The sequence below is a fragment of the Ursus arctos genome, unplaced genomic scaffold (assembly GCF_023065955.2).
Source record: "Ursus arctos isolate Adak ecotype North America unplaced genomic scaffold, UrsArc2.0 scaffold_8, whole genome shotgun sequence".
In the NCBI taxonomy this organism is placed as follows: Eukaryota; Metazoa; Chordata; class Mammalia; order Carnivora; family Ursidae; genus Ursus; species Ursus arctos.
The window spans coordinates 64,545,529-64,558,649 of record NW_026623100.1 but is presented as its reverse complement, the minus strand read 5'-3'; the positions used below and the strand labels follow the sequence as shown (position 1 = coordinate 64,558,649).

General features: G+C 52.5%; 2 protein-coding genes across 3 annotated transcripts in view; one reads left to right on the top strand and one right to left on the bottom strand.

Moving 5' to 3' along the window:
* The first annotated feature begins 84 nt into the window (after positions 1-84).
* KRTCAP3 (keratinocyte associated protein 3) lies at positions 85-1,704 on the top strand. Its single transcript, XM_026521037.4, has 7 exons — positions 85-167; positions 305-489; positions 580-639; positions 813-1,019; positions 1,147-1,281; positions 1,390-1,502; positions 1,623-1,704. The coding sequence occupies exons 1-7, from the start codon at positions 140-142 to the stop codon at positions 1,627-1,629; spliced, it is 735 nt and encodes a 244-aa protein (XP_026376822.1). The 5' UTR covers positions 85-139; the 3' UTR covers positions 1,630-1,704.
* A 78-nt stretch (positions 1,705-1,782) lies between these two features.
* The window catches only part of IFT172 (intraflagellar transport 172), a 32,941-nt gene continuing 21,602 nt past the window's right edge, over positions 1,783-13,121 (bottom strand). For both annotated transcript variants that reach the window (XM_026521001.4, XM_044390843.3), the window contains 23 exons: positions 12,608-12,697; positions 11,922-12,019; positions 11,611-11,746; positions 11,410-11,526; positions 10,949-11,091; positions 9,687-9,780; positions 9,510-9,574; positions 9,150-9,330; positions 8,795-8,904; positions 8,551-8,680; positions 6,223-6,321; positions 5,941-6,050; positions 5,749-5,812; positions 5,548-5,634; positions 5,134-5,250; positions 4,471-4,581; positions 4,176-4,295; positions 3,353-3,448; positions 3,038-3,097; positions 2,855-2,953; positions 2,375-2,528; positions 2,146-2,237; positions 1,783-1,937 (listed from right to left, as the gene is read on the bottom strand). In XM_026521001.4, coding sequence (XP_026376786.1) covers positions 1,848-1,937; positions 2,146-2,237; positions 2,375-2,528; positions 2,855-2,953; positions 3,038-3,097; positions 3,353-3,448; positions 4,176-4,295; positions 4,471-4,581; positions 5,134-5,250; positions 5,548-5,634; positions 5,749-5,812; positions 5,941-6,050; positions 6,223-6,321; positions 8,551-8,680; positions 8,795-8,904; positions 9,150-9,330; positions 9,510-9,574; positions 9,687-9,780; positions 10,949-11,091; positions 11,410-11,526; positions 11,611-11,746; positions 11,922-12,019; positions 12,608-12,697 — 2,463 coding nt within the window. In that variant the 3' untranslated portion in view covers positions 1,783-1,847. The remainder of the gene's footprint in view (positions 1,938-2,145; positions 2,238-2,374; positions 2,529-2,854; positions 2,954-3,037; positions 3,098-3,352; positions 3,449-4,175; positions 4,296-4,470; positions 4,582-5,133; positions 5,251-5,547; positions 5,635-5,748; positions 5,813-5,940; positions 6,051-6,222; positions 6,322-8,550; positions 8,681-8,794; positions 8,905-9,149; positions 9,331-9,509; positions 9,575-9,686; positions 9,781-10,948; positions 11,092-11,409; positions 11,527-11,610; positions 11,747-11,921; positions 12,020-12,607; positions 12,698-13,121) is intronic.

The window sequence follows — 13,121 nt, the reverse complement described above, 5'->3', positions numbered from 1 at the left end:
CGCGGGCTCGGAGCCCCGCCCGGGACGCGCGCGGGGCTGGGCCTTCAGGTGGCGGGTGGGCGGGCGGAACCGGCAGGGAGAGCGCGGGCGGGGCCGGGGCCAGGTAGAGCTGCCCTGCGGCGGGGCGCGGACGGCCGCGATGAGGTGCTGCCGCCTCTACAGATTCGGTAATTTCCGGCCCCGGGCTCCTTCCCCTGCGTCCGCCGGCGACCCGCCCCACGGCCCCTGGTTCACCAGGGGCGGCCGCGAGGGGCCCTGGGCTTCCTTTCCGGCTCAGGCCTGCCCCTCCCCCCGTGCTTTGCAGACGCGGCCCGCGGCCCCCGGCGGCTTATGCGCGTGGGCCTCGCGCTGATCCTGGTGGGCCACGTGAACCTGCTCCTGGGGGCCGTGCTGCACGGCACAGTCCTGCGACACGTGGCCAATCCCCGCGGCGCCGTCACCCCGGAGTACACCACGGCCAACGTCATCTCCGTGGGCTCGGGGCTGCTGGTGAGCGCGCGGCGGGGGGCGGGGCCGCGGGCGTGGGGGAGGGGAGGTGGGACGTGAAGCGGCGCGGGTTTCAGGCTTTGTGTCTTCCAGAGTGTTTCCGTGGGACTTGTGGCCCTCTTGGCATCCAGGAACCTTCTGCGTCCACGACTGGTGAGAGGGGATTTCTGGAGCTTTAACTGAGGCCTGGAGTCAGGGAAATGAGGACCTGACTCAGCTTCATCTTTAAGTGGGAGGAGGAGCCTCAACTAGAGAAACCAAGGTGTCTCATCAGTGGGAGAGACAGCCGTGCGCAGCTGCTCACCCTGACCTTCTGTCCCCGCCAGCACTGGGCCCTGCTGGCAGTAGCTTCGGTGAACTTGCTCTTGTCTGCCGCCTGCTCCCTGGGCCTCCTGCTTGCTGTGTCACTCACTGTGGCCAACGGTGGCCGCCGTCTTATTGCTGACTGCCATCCAGGACTGCTAGATCCTTTGCTACCACTGGACCAAGGGCCTGGACGGGCTGACTGCCCGTTTGACCCCACGAGAATCTATGTGAGTGCGCGCACTTCTGGGCCTTTTTGCAGTCTACAGGGCCTTGGCCCTGCCCTTTCAACCACCCCTACTTGCCACTCCTGTCCTGCTCCCTCTCATCCCCCCACCTTCCCTCTTCACCTTTTAGGATACAGCCTTGGCGCTCTGGATCCCTTCCTTGCTCATGTCTGCAGCGGAGGCTGCTCTGTCTGCTTACTGCTGTGTGGCTGCACTCAGCCTGCGTGGGGTTGGGCCCTGCAGGAAGGAAGGGCTTCAGGAGCAGGTAAGGAAGATGAACAGGAAGGGCTCATTCAGCACGGTCTGGCTGTGTTGAAGAGGGGCTGAACTGTATAATTCAGGGCAGGAGTACTAACTCCATCCTCCCCTACAGCTAGAGGAACTGACAGAGGTTGAGCTTCCTAAGTGTAAAAGACAGGAAAATGAGCAGCTGCTGGATCAGAATCAAGAAATGCACGCATCACAGAAAAGCTGGGCTGAGGACAGGTAATCCGTGAGGACTGGGACCTGGGAAAGGGTGGAGGCAGGGAACCACTCTTAGGACTGGGTCAAGTCGTTTGCTGTGCTGCTTGCCCTCTGACCCACGTTCTCCCTTCTGTGGAGCAGGTGCTGATCCAGAGCCTCAGTCCACAGCGGTGACATAAACCCAAGATGACATAAACAGTTGTAATAAAAGAATTCCTTTCTTCTTGATGAGGATTCCTTTTGGGGGGAAAAGGGCACTAGGCTGATGTTGGGGATGACTTTGATCAAAAGAACACTGGTCTCCATTACCTATAAGACTTTAATGGGGGGGGGGGGATCCAATAACTCTTTCCTGAGCCCTGCCAGTTACTGAAAGGAAAAGCTGGTGCTAGGTAGCCCTCCACACCACTGACTAATGAATTTCAGCACATCCTGGCACACTGGACTGTGGGAAGTCTGTGGACAAACAGAAGAACAAGAGAGGAACTCAGTGCTAAGGAAAAGCATTCCTTCTCTAAAGAAAATCAACCCCATCCTAGTAGGGAGAGCAGAGTTCAGGGCCTGAACCTGCCTTCTTGACATCCCCACCCACCCTTCTAGTGGTTTCTTATTTCTCTTCAGTGCTGCTCTCCCTGCCCCCACCCTCCAAGTCTCCCTCTCTAACCTTGATAGCCATAAGGAACTTATTCCAGTTGTCCTTATTAGCTGCTTTCCCTGGCCGCTTAAATTCAATTTTGTTCCTCAGAATGGGGTATCCTGTGGGGGAAGAAAAAAAGATGAACATTTGAGGGGGAAAACCAAGAGCAATTTCAGAGTAAAATACTCCCTTGATCCTGCTGTTTTCCCTTCCTTTCCGCCCACCACAGAACGGGGGCTGCTGTAGGGTTCTGCACCTGTAATGAGGCAGGGCAGTGCCCGAACTCCAGTGCTCGCTGCCACCAGGGAAGCTTCGTAGGCACCGCGCTCATCCCGAGGCAGAACCTGCTCCAGCCGCTGGTCCATTGAGACTGTGAGTACCCAGTCTCGAACCTCTTCCCTCTGAGCCTCCTGGGAAGGACAGAAGGAGCAGCAGCTTCACGCAGGGCAGGGCGAGTGGAAGGTGGTGAGTTGGGAGGCTTACTAAACTGCCATCCTGTGCATCGTCTTTTACCCATACGTGATCTTCCTTGGATGGGGTTCATGGTCACCACCTTAGTTTTCTTTTTTCTCTGCTTCTACTTTCACTGAAGGAATAGTGAGGGCTGAGGCCCTTCCAAAGATGTTGCCAGCTGATGCCCATTACAAAGGTTAGGAGGACCGTGATAAAGTGTTCTCCATTCACAACGCCCTCACACTGGTATGGCCTTCCCCCTTCTCCAATCTTGTGCTCTTACCGGTACGTGCTGCTTGGCTGGGAGTGGCACCTCAAAGGGAATGTCTGTATCCTGAAAGTCAGAGTGGTCAAGGGCATCCAGAGTCCCTTCTTCAATTGCCTGTGGCAGAGTGGGCAGCCATGAGATAGACACGGCTCGTGACAGGCAAAACTCCCACCCTCTGGGCACAACTTCTCTACTTACATCAGTCAGATCCAAAAAGCGGTTGAGGAAGATGAATGCCATGTTCTCCCAGCCAACTGCCTGCAACAGAGAAAAGTTGCAAGTGGGAGTGAGCAGCTGGGCTTGGATGCTGCTTTTCCAGGTTGCAGGGGGAAGAATCCAGGAAGACACATGAAAATGGTGTCCTCCATAATATCAGCCCCGGAAGACAGTGGAAACGGTATCTATAACATCAGCCCCACTCGGCTTTGCTCCACCTGAGCAGACAGGATATTCTACCTTCCAACTTTTGATTTCCCTATCTCCTTGGCCACACCCTTCCTTGTCCCAGCTCACCTTGGCAGCAATGCCTGCTTCATAGAAGGCCTTGTCTGCAGGCAGGAGCTGGGTGTGGCGTAAGAGCGAAACAGAAAGCCTGGCAGCCACAGTTTCCTATAGATTAAAGTCAAAGCATTATGATCCTGGCAGTAGCGACTGAGCTACCAGACCAGTGATCTTATAACTCAGGCAGCCACAGAACCAGAAAACCAGTAATCCATATTACGTCGCTCTGGGTCTCAAGCAGCTGTAGGTCTTAGCTAATCTTTTTTTTTTTTTTAAAGATTTTATTTATTTATTTGACAGAGATAGAGACAGCCAGCGAGAGAGGGAACACAACAGGGGGAGTGGGAGAGGAAGAAGCAGGCTCATAGCAGAGGAGCCCGATGTGGGGCTCGATCCCACAACGCCGGGATCACGCCCTGAGCCGAAGGCAGACGCTTAACTGCTGTGCCACCCAGGCACCCCTTAGTTCATCTTTTTCATCTGCACAAGAGAACTAGGCCTAGATTATTTCTATCATTCAAGTATACACAATAAAGTTACAATATGCAATCACAAATAAGCCAAAGGGGTGTGTATATTGTAAGAGATAAATACAGAAGTTGTGGGATTTGAATGTTTAAGTATAATGAGGCTGGAGCTATGTGGGCAGAGGGCCCTAAGAAGGTCAGTGGAGGAGTCCAGGAAGAAAACAACCTCAGGGAGGGTTAAAGATTTGTCTAATAGAAGAGAGGCTAGGAGAGAAGTGGATCAAGCTTGAGAATCGAACTTGAATTCATTCAACTTCATACACTGGCAGGCGTGTCCTAAGGCTGAATGCTCCTCCCCCACATCTCACCAGCTGTTTGACACTCTGGGCGGCCGAGCGAGTGGCATAGTAATGAGCAATCAGCAGCATCGTCTCAAACTCCTCATGGGCTGGAGAGTTTGCTTCACTGGACCTCACCAGGTTTTCACACTAGAGCAGGAAAAGAGCACAGCCTGGGTCAGGGATTGGAGGAGTGCCCGAGAGCTCATGGCCATCTGCACAAAGGTGCAACCCGTCTGAAGGTAAATGTTTATGTGCCCGAAGAGAGGAGGACAGGGACAGGTGGGGTAGCCCTGTCACTCTGTCACGGACCCGACTTCCTCACCAAGTTAAAGAGCACGTCCCGAAGATCAGCCCAGTTGTGATAGGCCTCAGCGCTGTTGGTCCCGGGTGAGCTCACCATGTCCATGAAGATCCTTTTGTAGATGTTGAAGTTCTAGGGGTAGTGGGGAAGGAGAGCTGAGTGAGAAGGGGTGACTAGAAGAGAGAGTGTATGTGGGGCCAAAGAGGAAACAGGCTGTAAGCGTGCGTGTGGAGGAGCTAGGGGACAATGATGGAGAAAGTGTTGATCATTTTCAGTAAGAGAAAGAAGAGGAAGAAAATAACTTTCTTATAGTTGGTGGTCTGCGTGTGGACAGCTGTGCGAATGCAAACGCAGTCACAGCATTAATGGGTGATCTCCAGGGAGCTGGGGTGCTCAGATTGTGTTTAGTCTCTGAAGAAAGTAAGGCCCTAGAAGTGTGAGCAGGAGTCATCTCTGAAAGACCGTTCCCTGTGTTAGCTAAGAGCATGGGGAGGTTGCTGAATGTTTCCTCAAACGGTAAATCTTGAGAGGCTGTACATTTCAGAAGAGGCTGGTGGGGGTCTCTGGGCATGATGCTCTCTAAAAGGATCTTCTGAGAAGACAGCTGCTGAGGGGATGGGTGGTTCTTGAGTAGAAGGTAAGAATTTCCTTGGGAAACATTCACCCCGAGGAGCAGGCTGGTACCTGTGGGTTAGCAGGGGCTCCGTGCTGCACATACAGGGCTAGTGCTTGGCCGTAGCCACCCTCTCGGATCAGGTGAGTCGCATACAAAGCCACATACTTGTGCAGAATCTTGTAGTTCTGTCCCAGGGATGGAGGAAAAGCATGGGGAGGTTGGGATCAGTAAGACCAGGCAGTGAGGGTGGGGTGGTAACTTAAGGCCATGGATTTGTTTAGGAGGCAAAGGCCAATGCAAGTCAGGCCCAGCTAGGTCTCTGACTCCAGTTTCAAAAGGGTGGAAGACTGCTCTCTTATGCTGGTTAGGGATCTCTGGGGTTGGGCTTTGGAGGAAGTAAGAGAGATACAGCTCTGGGGCAAAGGGGAGCCAAGGGAAAATGTCCAAAGGGGCTAGGATGGGAGGAAGAGAGCAGTCAGTACCTGCTTGGTAGCCGTTTCAATGCACTTGTCCCACTGACCCTGCTCCACATACAGGTCCAAAGCAGCCACCACATCCACACCCACTAGCTATGGGTCAATGGAAAAGACAGAGTTAGGACAGAGATGATATGAGCGGGGAGAGGAGGGAGAATCCCTTGAGGCTCCATGCGTTCTGCCTCTTGCTAACTCTGCAAGTCTCACCGAGTCCACTTTGCCCTGGTTCTTGAGGAACTCTTTATAATGCTGGTCCACGTAGTCTTCGTACCTGTGAAGATGTGCAGAGATTCAGCACTGCACTGTCCCGGGATGCACACCTTTCCCATGAGAACTTCCTCCTTCTCTTTATAGAAGGAACTAAGAGAATTTCCTGGAGAGAAGGGGTCAGGAGCTTACCGGGGATCTAATTCCTTGGCCACACGCTTAGCCTTGTTCCACTCCTCACCCTCAATGAAAGCATCGATGGCTTCCTTGACTAGATCCAGGTTCAGATAGAGCTCTGCAGCCTGCACAGTGGGAAATCAGAGCCTGGAGACCATCTCTCCCCTATTTCCACAGAACTAACTCCAGGTCACACCTGCCAGGAAGCCCACCTCACATGCCCTCCTGGGTGTGGATGGCACTGTTCCACCCCTCTCCGTGGAATCTATTTCTTTTCAGTCCCAGCACTCTACTTACTGCATTGTGCTTTCCAATTCCAATCAGCTGGGGTCCCACAGCCCGAACTACTTCCAGACTGCGTTGGGGAGGCAGAAACTTCATGGCGAGTTCAGCTGCCTGAGTGGCGGAACAGAAGATGACAATGGGTAGGAGACACACATACCACTGCACATCCTCAGCCTGGTCTGTTTTTTCCCTTCAGTTGCCAACTTTCTCTCTTGCACTCTCCTTCACTTTCTACCCTCCTGGGCAAGGCCTGCCTCGTAGTCCCTCAGAGCCTTGAAATGACCATTGGTGGACCTGTCCGTTCCTCGCAGCTCTTCTTTCAGACACTCACTCTGCTGTCTGAGATCACTGTGTTTGGTCCTGCCCCCCTCGGACAAACTGGTTACTCAAGTTCTTTGTCACAGACAGAATCTTGGTAGTGTGATGTAGAGAGAGAAGGCATTCTGCAGCTATTTGTGTTGGGCGTTTCTGCACCTGTTTCTTCACCTGTAAGAGTGACGTTTGGTCTAGATTTGTACCATCCAGAGCAGAAGCCACCAATCACATGCAGCTAGTCCCAACTGAGATGGGCTCTCAGCTTAAATACACACTGGGTTTCACAGACTTAGTACAAAAGAAGGAATGTAAAATATCTCAATAAATTGAGAAATAAGTAGTATCAATAACAACCTATCAATAAGAGGCACCTGGGTGGCTCAGTTAAGCATCTGCCTTCGGCTCAGGTCCTGATCCTAGGATCCTGGGATCCAGCCCTGAGGCCCCCCCTCCCCCAGTCAGTGCTCAGTGGGGAGTCTGTTCCTCCCTCTCCCTCTGTGCTTCCCCTCCCTCCACTTGTGAGTGCATGTGCGTGCTCTCTCTCTTGCTCAAATAAAATCTTTTAAAAAATCAACCAATAAAATATTGATTACATGTTGAAATGAGTTTTGATTGATTAGGTAAAATATAATTATTTTCTTGTGTTTCTTTTTACTTATTTGAACGCAGTTACCAGGAAATTTTTAAACTTAACATGTATGACTTAACTTTGTGACCTGCAGTCTATTTCTATTGTACAGTGCTGGTCTAGATGACCTTGGAGACACCTTCCAACCCTAAAACTCAGTAATTCTACAAACCTGAGCATTCTATAAATTTACTCTTTCCACTGTGATGTTGACATCCTCATTGGATTTTAATTTCCACATACATGGTCCATTTTAGCTACAGTCTATGCTAAATCCTCTTGGTCTCTCCCCCACCTATTCTTGCCTCACTTTCTTTACCTGTCAAACCCTTCACAGCTTAAAGTGCCCCATCTGGGAAGTTGACTAATCTGAAGAAGGTATAGTCCTGTACAGACGCCAATAAACCATGCTCCAGAGTAAAACACAGCAGGTGCGTCATAAACACTTGCTGATTAAATTTGCATAACCATCAGTCCTTCTTTCTAGGGGCTCTATTGAATTACAAGGCCTCTGAAACCCGAGGGGAATTCTGCAGGGGCATCACTGCACCAACATTTTATTTAGGGAGCTGATCAATCTCCCTCCCCCTCACAACTCCTAATACCGTATTTTTTGAATCAAAGATGCCATATTTATTTATTATTTGTTTTTTCAAAGAGAGAGAGAGAGCACGAGTTGGGAGGGGCAGAGGGAGAAGGGGAGAGAATCTCAAGCAGATTCCATGCCGAGCGCCGAGCCTAACGCGGAACTTGATCTCACGACTCTGAGATCAGGACCCGAGCCGAAATCAAGAGTCAGACGCTTAACCGACTGAGTCATCACCCAGGTGCCCCAGATACATCATTTAAAACTTCACATGCAATCCAATTTCTAAGATACTAAAATATGATTATATATATGTTAAGGAATTGATGAAACACTGGCTTGGCTTAATCTGCTAGATGGTTCTTTTTAGGAGCTCCTGCGTAGAGGAGGAGCCTCTGCTTTCTTCATGGGCTCCATGTGGCCCCAGCTCTGGGCTCTGGATTTGTCCATCCAGCTCTGGTCCCAAGTCTACCTCCTCCTTCACAAAGCCTCCCTGACCCCTCCAGCCCGCAGAGATCTCACCCTTCTCTGAACTCCACCTCAGATCACATCCTTTAGTTTTCACTGAGATACACAATTAGTTGAGCCCCATTGGCCTAACTTCCAATTTCTGGCTGTTAGGGTTCTGCCTTAGATGCCCTTTTATCGCCTTCAGAGATTCTGGCTCTAGCATCTAGCAAGCACTCAGCAGATACCTGCTGCCTGAGTGAAAACGAGAGGCACAGGAGGAAAAAGGAACGTCTGAGGAGGAATGCTGGGTGTGAGGGCTGTCCGGGAAGTGGGGGGCCAGGAAGGGTGTAGCAGGCCTCACCTTCATCCAGCACTTTTCCACCAGGCTGCTGCTGCCTGAGTCCCGCACCTTGAGGTAGCAGTCGACTGCACGGCTGTACTCTCCAGCCTGCTCCCACTGTCGAGCTTGGTCCACTAGCCCCTCCATGCCCCTGGAGATGAGCGTACACGTGACCAGGAACAGGATGGGCAGCGTGGCCTATCCTGTGCATACTTGTGACCCATCCTCCAGCCCTGCCGACACTCGCTGCCTCCTGGCTTCGTACCTGGCCCCCTTCTTGGTAGCCTCCCGCTCGTACTCTTCCTGCAGAGCCTCCAGCTGGCCCGGCATATAGTCCTTGCAGATCCGCAGGGCATCACTCCATAATCCAGCCTCCTGCTCAGATTTCCAGGTATCAGGAAGGCAGAGGCAGGCATGACAGCTTCCCACTGCCACGCAGGTGCTATGTACTATGGGCCACTGATCCCTAGGTACTTGGACCTCCCTTCTGCTTCTTGCCTCCTTCCTCCTCCCCTGTGCTAACTCCCTGGATCTTTTCCAGGAGCAGGGGTTAGTGTAGTGCTCTGTGGGTTCTCATACCCTCTCACCCTCCCCTCATGGCCCTGAATCCGGTGCCCTACCTTATAATAATTGAGGGCCAGGCCCGGTCTCTGGGCCCGAAGCAGCAGCCCTTCTGCTTTCTGAAAGTCCTTCTCCTCCAAGGCCCCCCGGGCCTGCCCCACGAGGACCTCAGCAACGCTGTCAGGATCGTGGGCCTCGGCCACACGCTGAGCTGCCTCCCAATCCTGGTTATGGACAAACCTGCTCCCAGATGAGGACACAGGAGATGCTAAGTACAAGACCGAGGCCTCAACAGTGGGGGGCAAACAGCCATGTCAGAGGAGGTAGATTGATTGGTACTAGGCGCAGGTGCAGGTGACCATGCCACGTGCTGGGGCTGTGCTCGGGAGGGCGGGGGTAAGGAGTTTACGGTAACTCACATGAGGACTGCTTCCTTGGGCTTCCCAGCCCTGATGAATTCAGCTTCAGCCTCTTCAAATTTACCCTATGGGGACAGAAGGGCGGCCGCACACAATAAGCGTCAGACTGCCGTCATGACAGCCATGAGCCTGGAGGAGGTCAAGGTCAAAAGCAATGGAGAAGGATCACATCCGTACCTCATCCTCCAGGTACATAGCGTATCGGAGATGAATCTCAGGGGTTTTGTGCTTGAGGGCCAGCCGAGAGAGTTCAAAAGCAAATTCAAATGAGCTGAAATGGAAGGTGTAGATAAGGTCTGCCTACTCCGTGCTTTCGTCTTATAAGACGAGGAGAAACAGGGCAAGAGAAAACAGAAGGGAAGGGGGGTAATCAGAAGGGGGAATGAAGCATGAGAGACTATGGACTCTGAGAAACAAACTGAGGGCTGCAGAGGGGAGGGGGTGGGGGAATGGGATAGACCGGTGATGGGTAGTAAGGAGGGCACGTACTGCATGGTGCACTGGGTGTTATACGCAACTAATGAATCATCGAGCCTTACATCGGAAACCGGGGATGTACTGTATGGTGACTAACATAATATAATAAAAAAAATTAAAAAAAATAAATAAAAAATAAAAATTAAAAAAAAAGAGAAAACAGAAAGGGCAAAGACGGGGAGGAAAAAGGACAAATTAAGAAGACAATCCATATGAAGTGACACAGAAGCACACAGACATGTAAAGGAAGACGGGGATTGGGGACACTTGGGAAAGCCTGTGCTTCCTGCGACCAGTGGACATGAAGGAGTGGGATGGGCACGAGGCCGGGGTCCGCACTGAGCCTCACAGCACTACTCGGCCTGGGGAGCAAGGGCTCCTGGTTCTCCACCACCTCCTCCTGAGCCCCATCTACACTAGCAGATAAACGGTCTCTCAAAACCAGTAAGACTACCCTCAGCAATCTGACTCGATGCAGGGTTATTACTGGTGTTTGTAACATTTGCTGAAGAAAAGCTCGTCTTGCATTTAACAGCATCACACTTCCATTACTCAGAAGTTGCGGGCTTAGTGCACCTTAGCTTTAAAAGCTGTTCTCTCTGGGGCACCTGGCTGGCTCAGTAGGTAGAGTGAGTGACTCTTGATCTCAGGGTTGTGAGTTCAAGCCCCATGCTGGGTATAGAGATGACTTAAAAAGAAGGTCTTTTAAAAAAAGAAGAAAAAAAGCTGATCTCTCTCCATCTTTTCCTTAGAACAGCTAAACATTAAACACTGTTCTGAGCCCCCGGGGAATAGGGGCAGAGCTACTGATTCATTCTTGCCTCTCCATCAAGTTCTTCCAAGGATTTCTTCACTCTTGCCTCAGTTTTTAGAAACACTTCTCAGCTATACAGCAATTTTCCTTGTCTATATAGAGGCTCTGTCTGGCACAGGGCCAGTGGAGAGAAGCCTTAGGGCCTCACCAGTTGTCAGCGGCGTGGTCAATGGCAGCTTCCAGGAGTCCCAGCTTATTAAGCAGTCTAACTGCAGACTCTCCTCCCAGGCTCTTCGCCCACAGATAGGCCACGTGTTTGTGGGCGTTGGCTCCCCCGTGAGCCTTGGCCACCTGTGAAGCAAAGCCATTTGGCAATCCTCTCACGAAGGGGCACATGGCTGCTCCCTTCTCCCGTCTGACCTGACTTCGGCTTTGACAAGGGTCAGATCCTTCTACTAGAACAGGGAGAGGGCTAAGTGTTGGGGTCTGTTAACCAGCTTAGGGTCCAAAGACGGACCTCAGGTAGTTCAGAAACCCTTCATACTGTATGTGAAATTTTGCCCATCGGTGTGGACATTTTTCAAAGATACCCACAGCCAGTCCAGAATGAGTCACTTGAGAGTGGGAAAGAGGGACGGACGTACCCCCAGTGTGACCTGGACTCCTTACCCGGTAGGCCTCCTCCCAAAGCCCATTGGACCGGTACATGTTCACTGTCGCCTTCCACTCCTGAGCCTCGAGGTAGTGATACTCAGCCTCCTGCAGTCGGCCTTCAGCCTCCAGCTCCTGGGGAAGGGTGGGTCAGGATGGAGAGAGGGGGACACGGAGCCTGTTTGGGGAAGAGATGGCCGAGACAGGAGAGGGGCTCACCTTGCCCAGGTGTAGGTGTGTGTCACTGAGGAGATCTGGGTGGTGCTTCCCTACCAGGCGGATCATATCATCATACAGCTTGTGCTTTTTGAACATGGTGATGGCAAGATCAGGCTCTTCCACCGTCACATAGAGCCTGGGGATGGGAGATACATCCGGGGCCTCCTAGACCCAGATTCCCGCCACCAGAGTCATTCCTGAGAGATGCCGTCACTGCCTTCTAGACAGACCACACATATCCTCAGATCCATCCCTCCCGGCAGCCCTGATGCCTCATCTCCCTCCACTCCTCCTCTGGGGCCATGGCTCACCTTTCCGCCTCACGGTACTTGCCCTGCTTCTCCATCTCCTGAGCCTGGGTGAGGTACACCACCGACACGTCTTCCGGTCTCATGCACTTCATCGCCAGCTGCGCAGACACACACAGCCAGGGTAGCCTCCCGAGGCAGTTTCCGAGGGAAGCAGGGGGACATGCACGGGGGCCCGGAAGCGGGACTCGGGGGAGACCTGTTTTCTCAGCAACTCTGAACCTTCCCAACAACCACAGGAGTTTGCGTGCTGCTGCTTTCCTGGTCAGTCCAGGGAATTCCAAGTCCGTAAGGAGCAAAATCAGACTTATATTGTGCTCAGGCAGAAAGGCCAGAGATGCCCTGTGCTGCGGCATCCGTTCCCCCTCCCATGCTCGCACCGTACCCACCGTTCCGGGCGCAGGCAGGGAACGGAGGCACCACTGTGACTACAGCTTGGGGAGGGGTAGTTAGGACTCCCCAGCTCCCAAGCCCTCAGCTTGCTTCAGAATTAGAGATTTAGGAACAAGGGCCTCTTCATCCTTGCCTTGCCCTGTGGCTAGGGATCAAAGTTCTCCAGACTTTTTTATCTTGGTACTCTTTCTCGGCTTTCAAGGAACCCGGTGAAGGGGGGAGATCAGAAGCCCAAGGAAAGTGGCAACGCCCCCAGAGAGGAGGAATTCTCTGAGGAACTCCACCCCGCTCTCTACCTTGTGGGCTTGCTCCCAGCGGCCAGCCTGAGTGTACATGTCTATGGCGTCCTTTGTCCGCTCCCCCTTCATGTACAGCGTCTCAGCAATCTGTGGTTGACAGAGGTAGATACAAAGGGCCGAGAGCAAGAGTTAAAGCAGCCTGCAGGGGGAAGAACAAACCTCAGTGGGGGTGGAGGAGAGCAGGGGAGACCATTAGTCTGCAACGGAGAAGAAAAGAGGGCTATGGTGTCTCACATCTTCCACTGTTTTGGGAAAAAAACAAAAGAAAAAAAACCCACCAGCCCAAACCAGAATGGGGACAACACAACGGCAGTTTAAAAGGACGTTGCATTTCCGCAACACAAGGCAATGCTATATTGGAGCTCTGCTGGAGTTACGTGGGAAGAGAGCTGGAGACTCGCTTTATAGATCTGGGAGAGGGGTCTGTGTCACGCTGGAATGAAATAAGGGAAATAAACTGCTTTCTTCTCACTCAGGGTGGCTGGTGCTGCCGGGACCCAGAAAGAAGGGT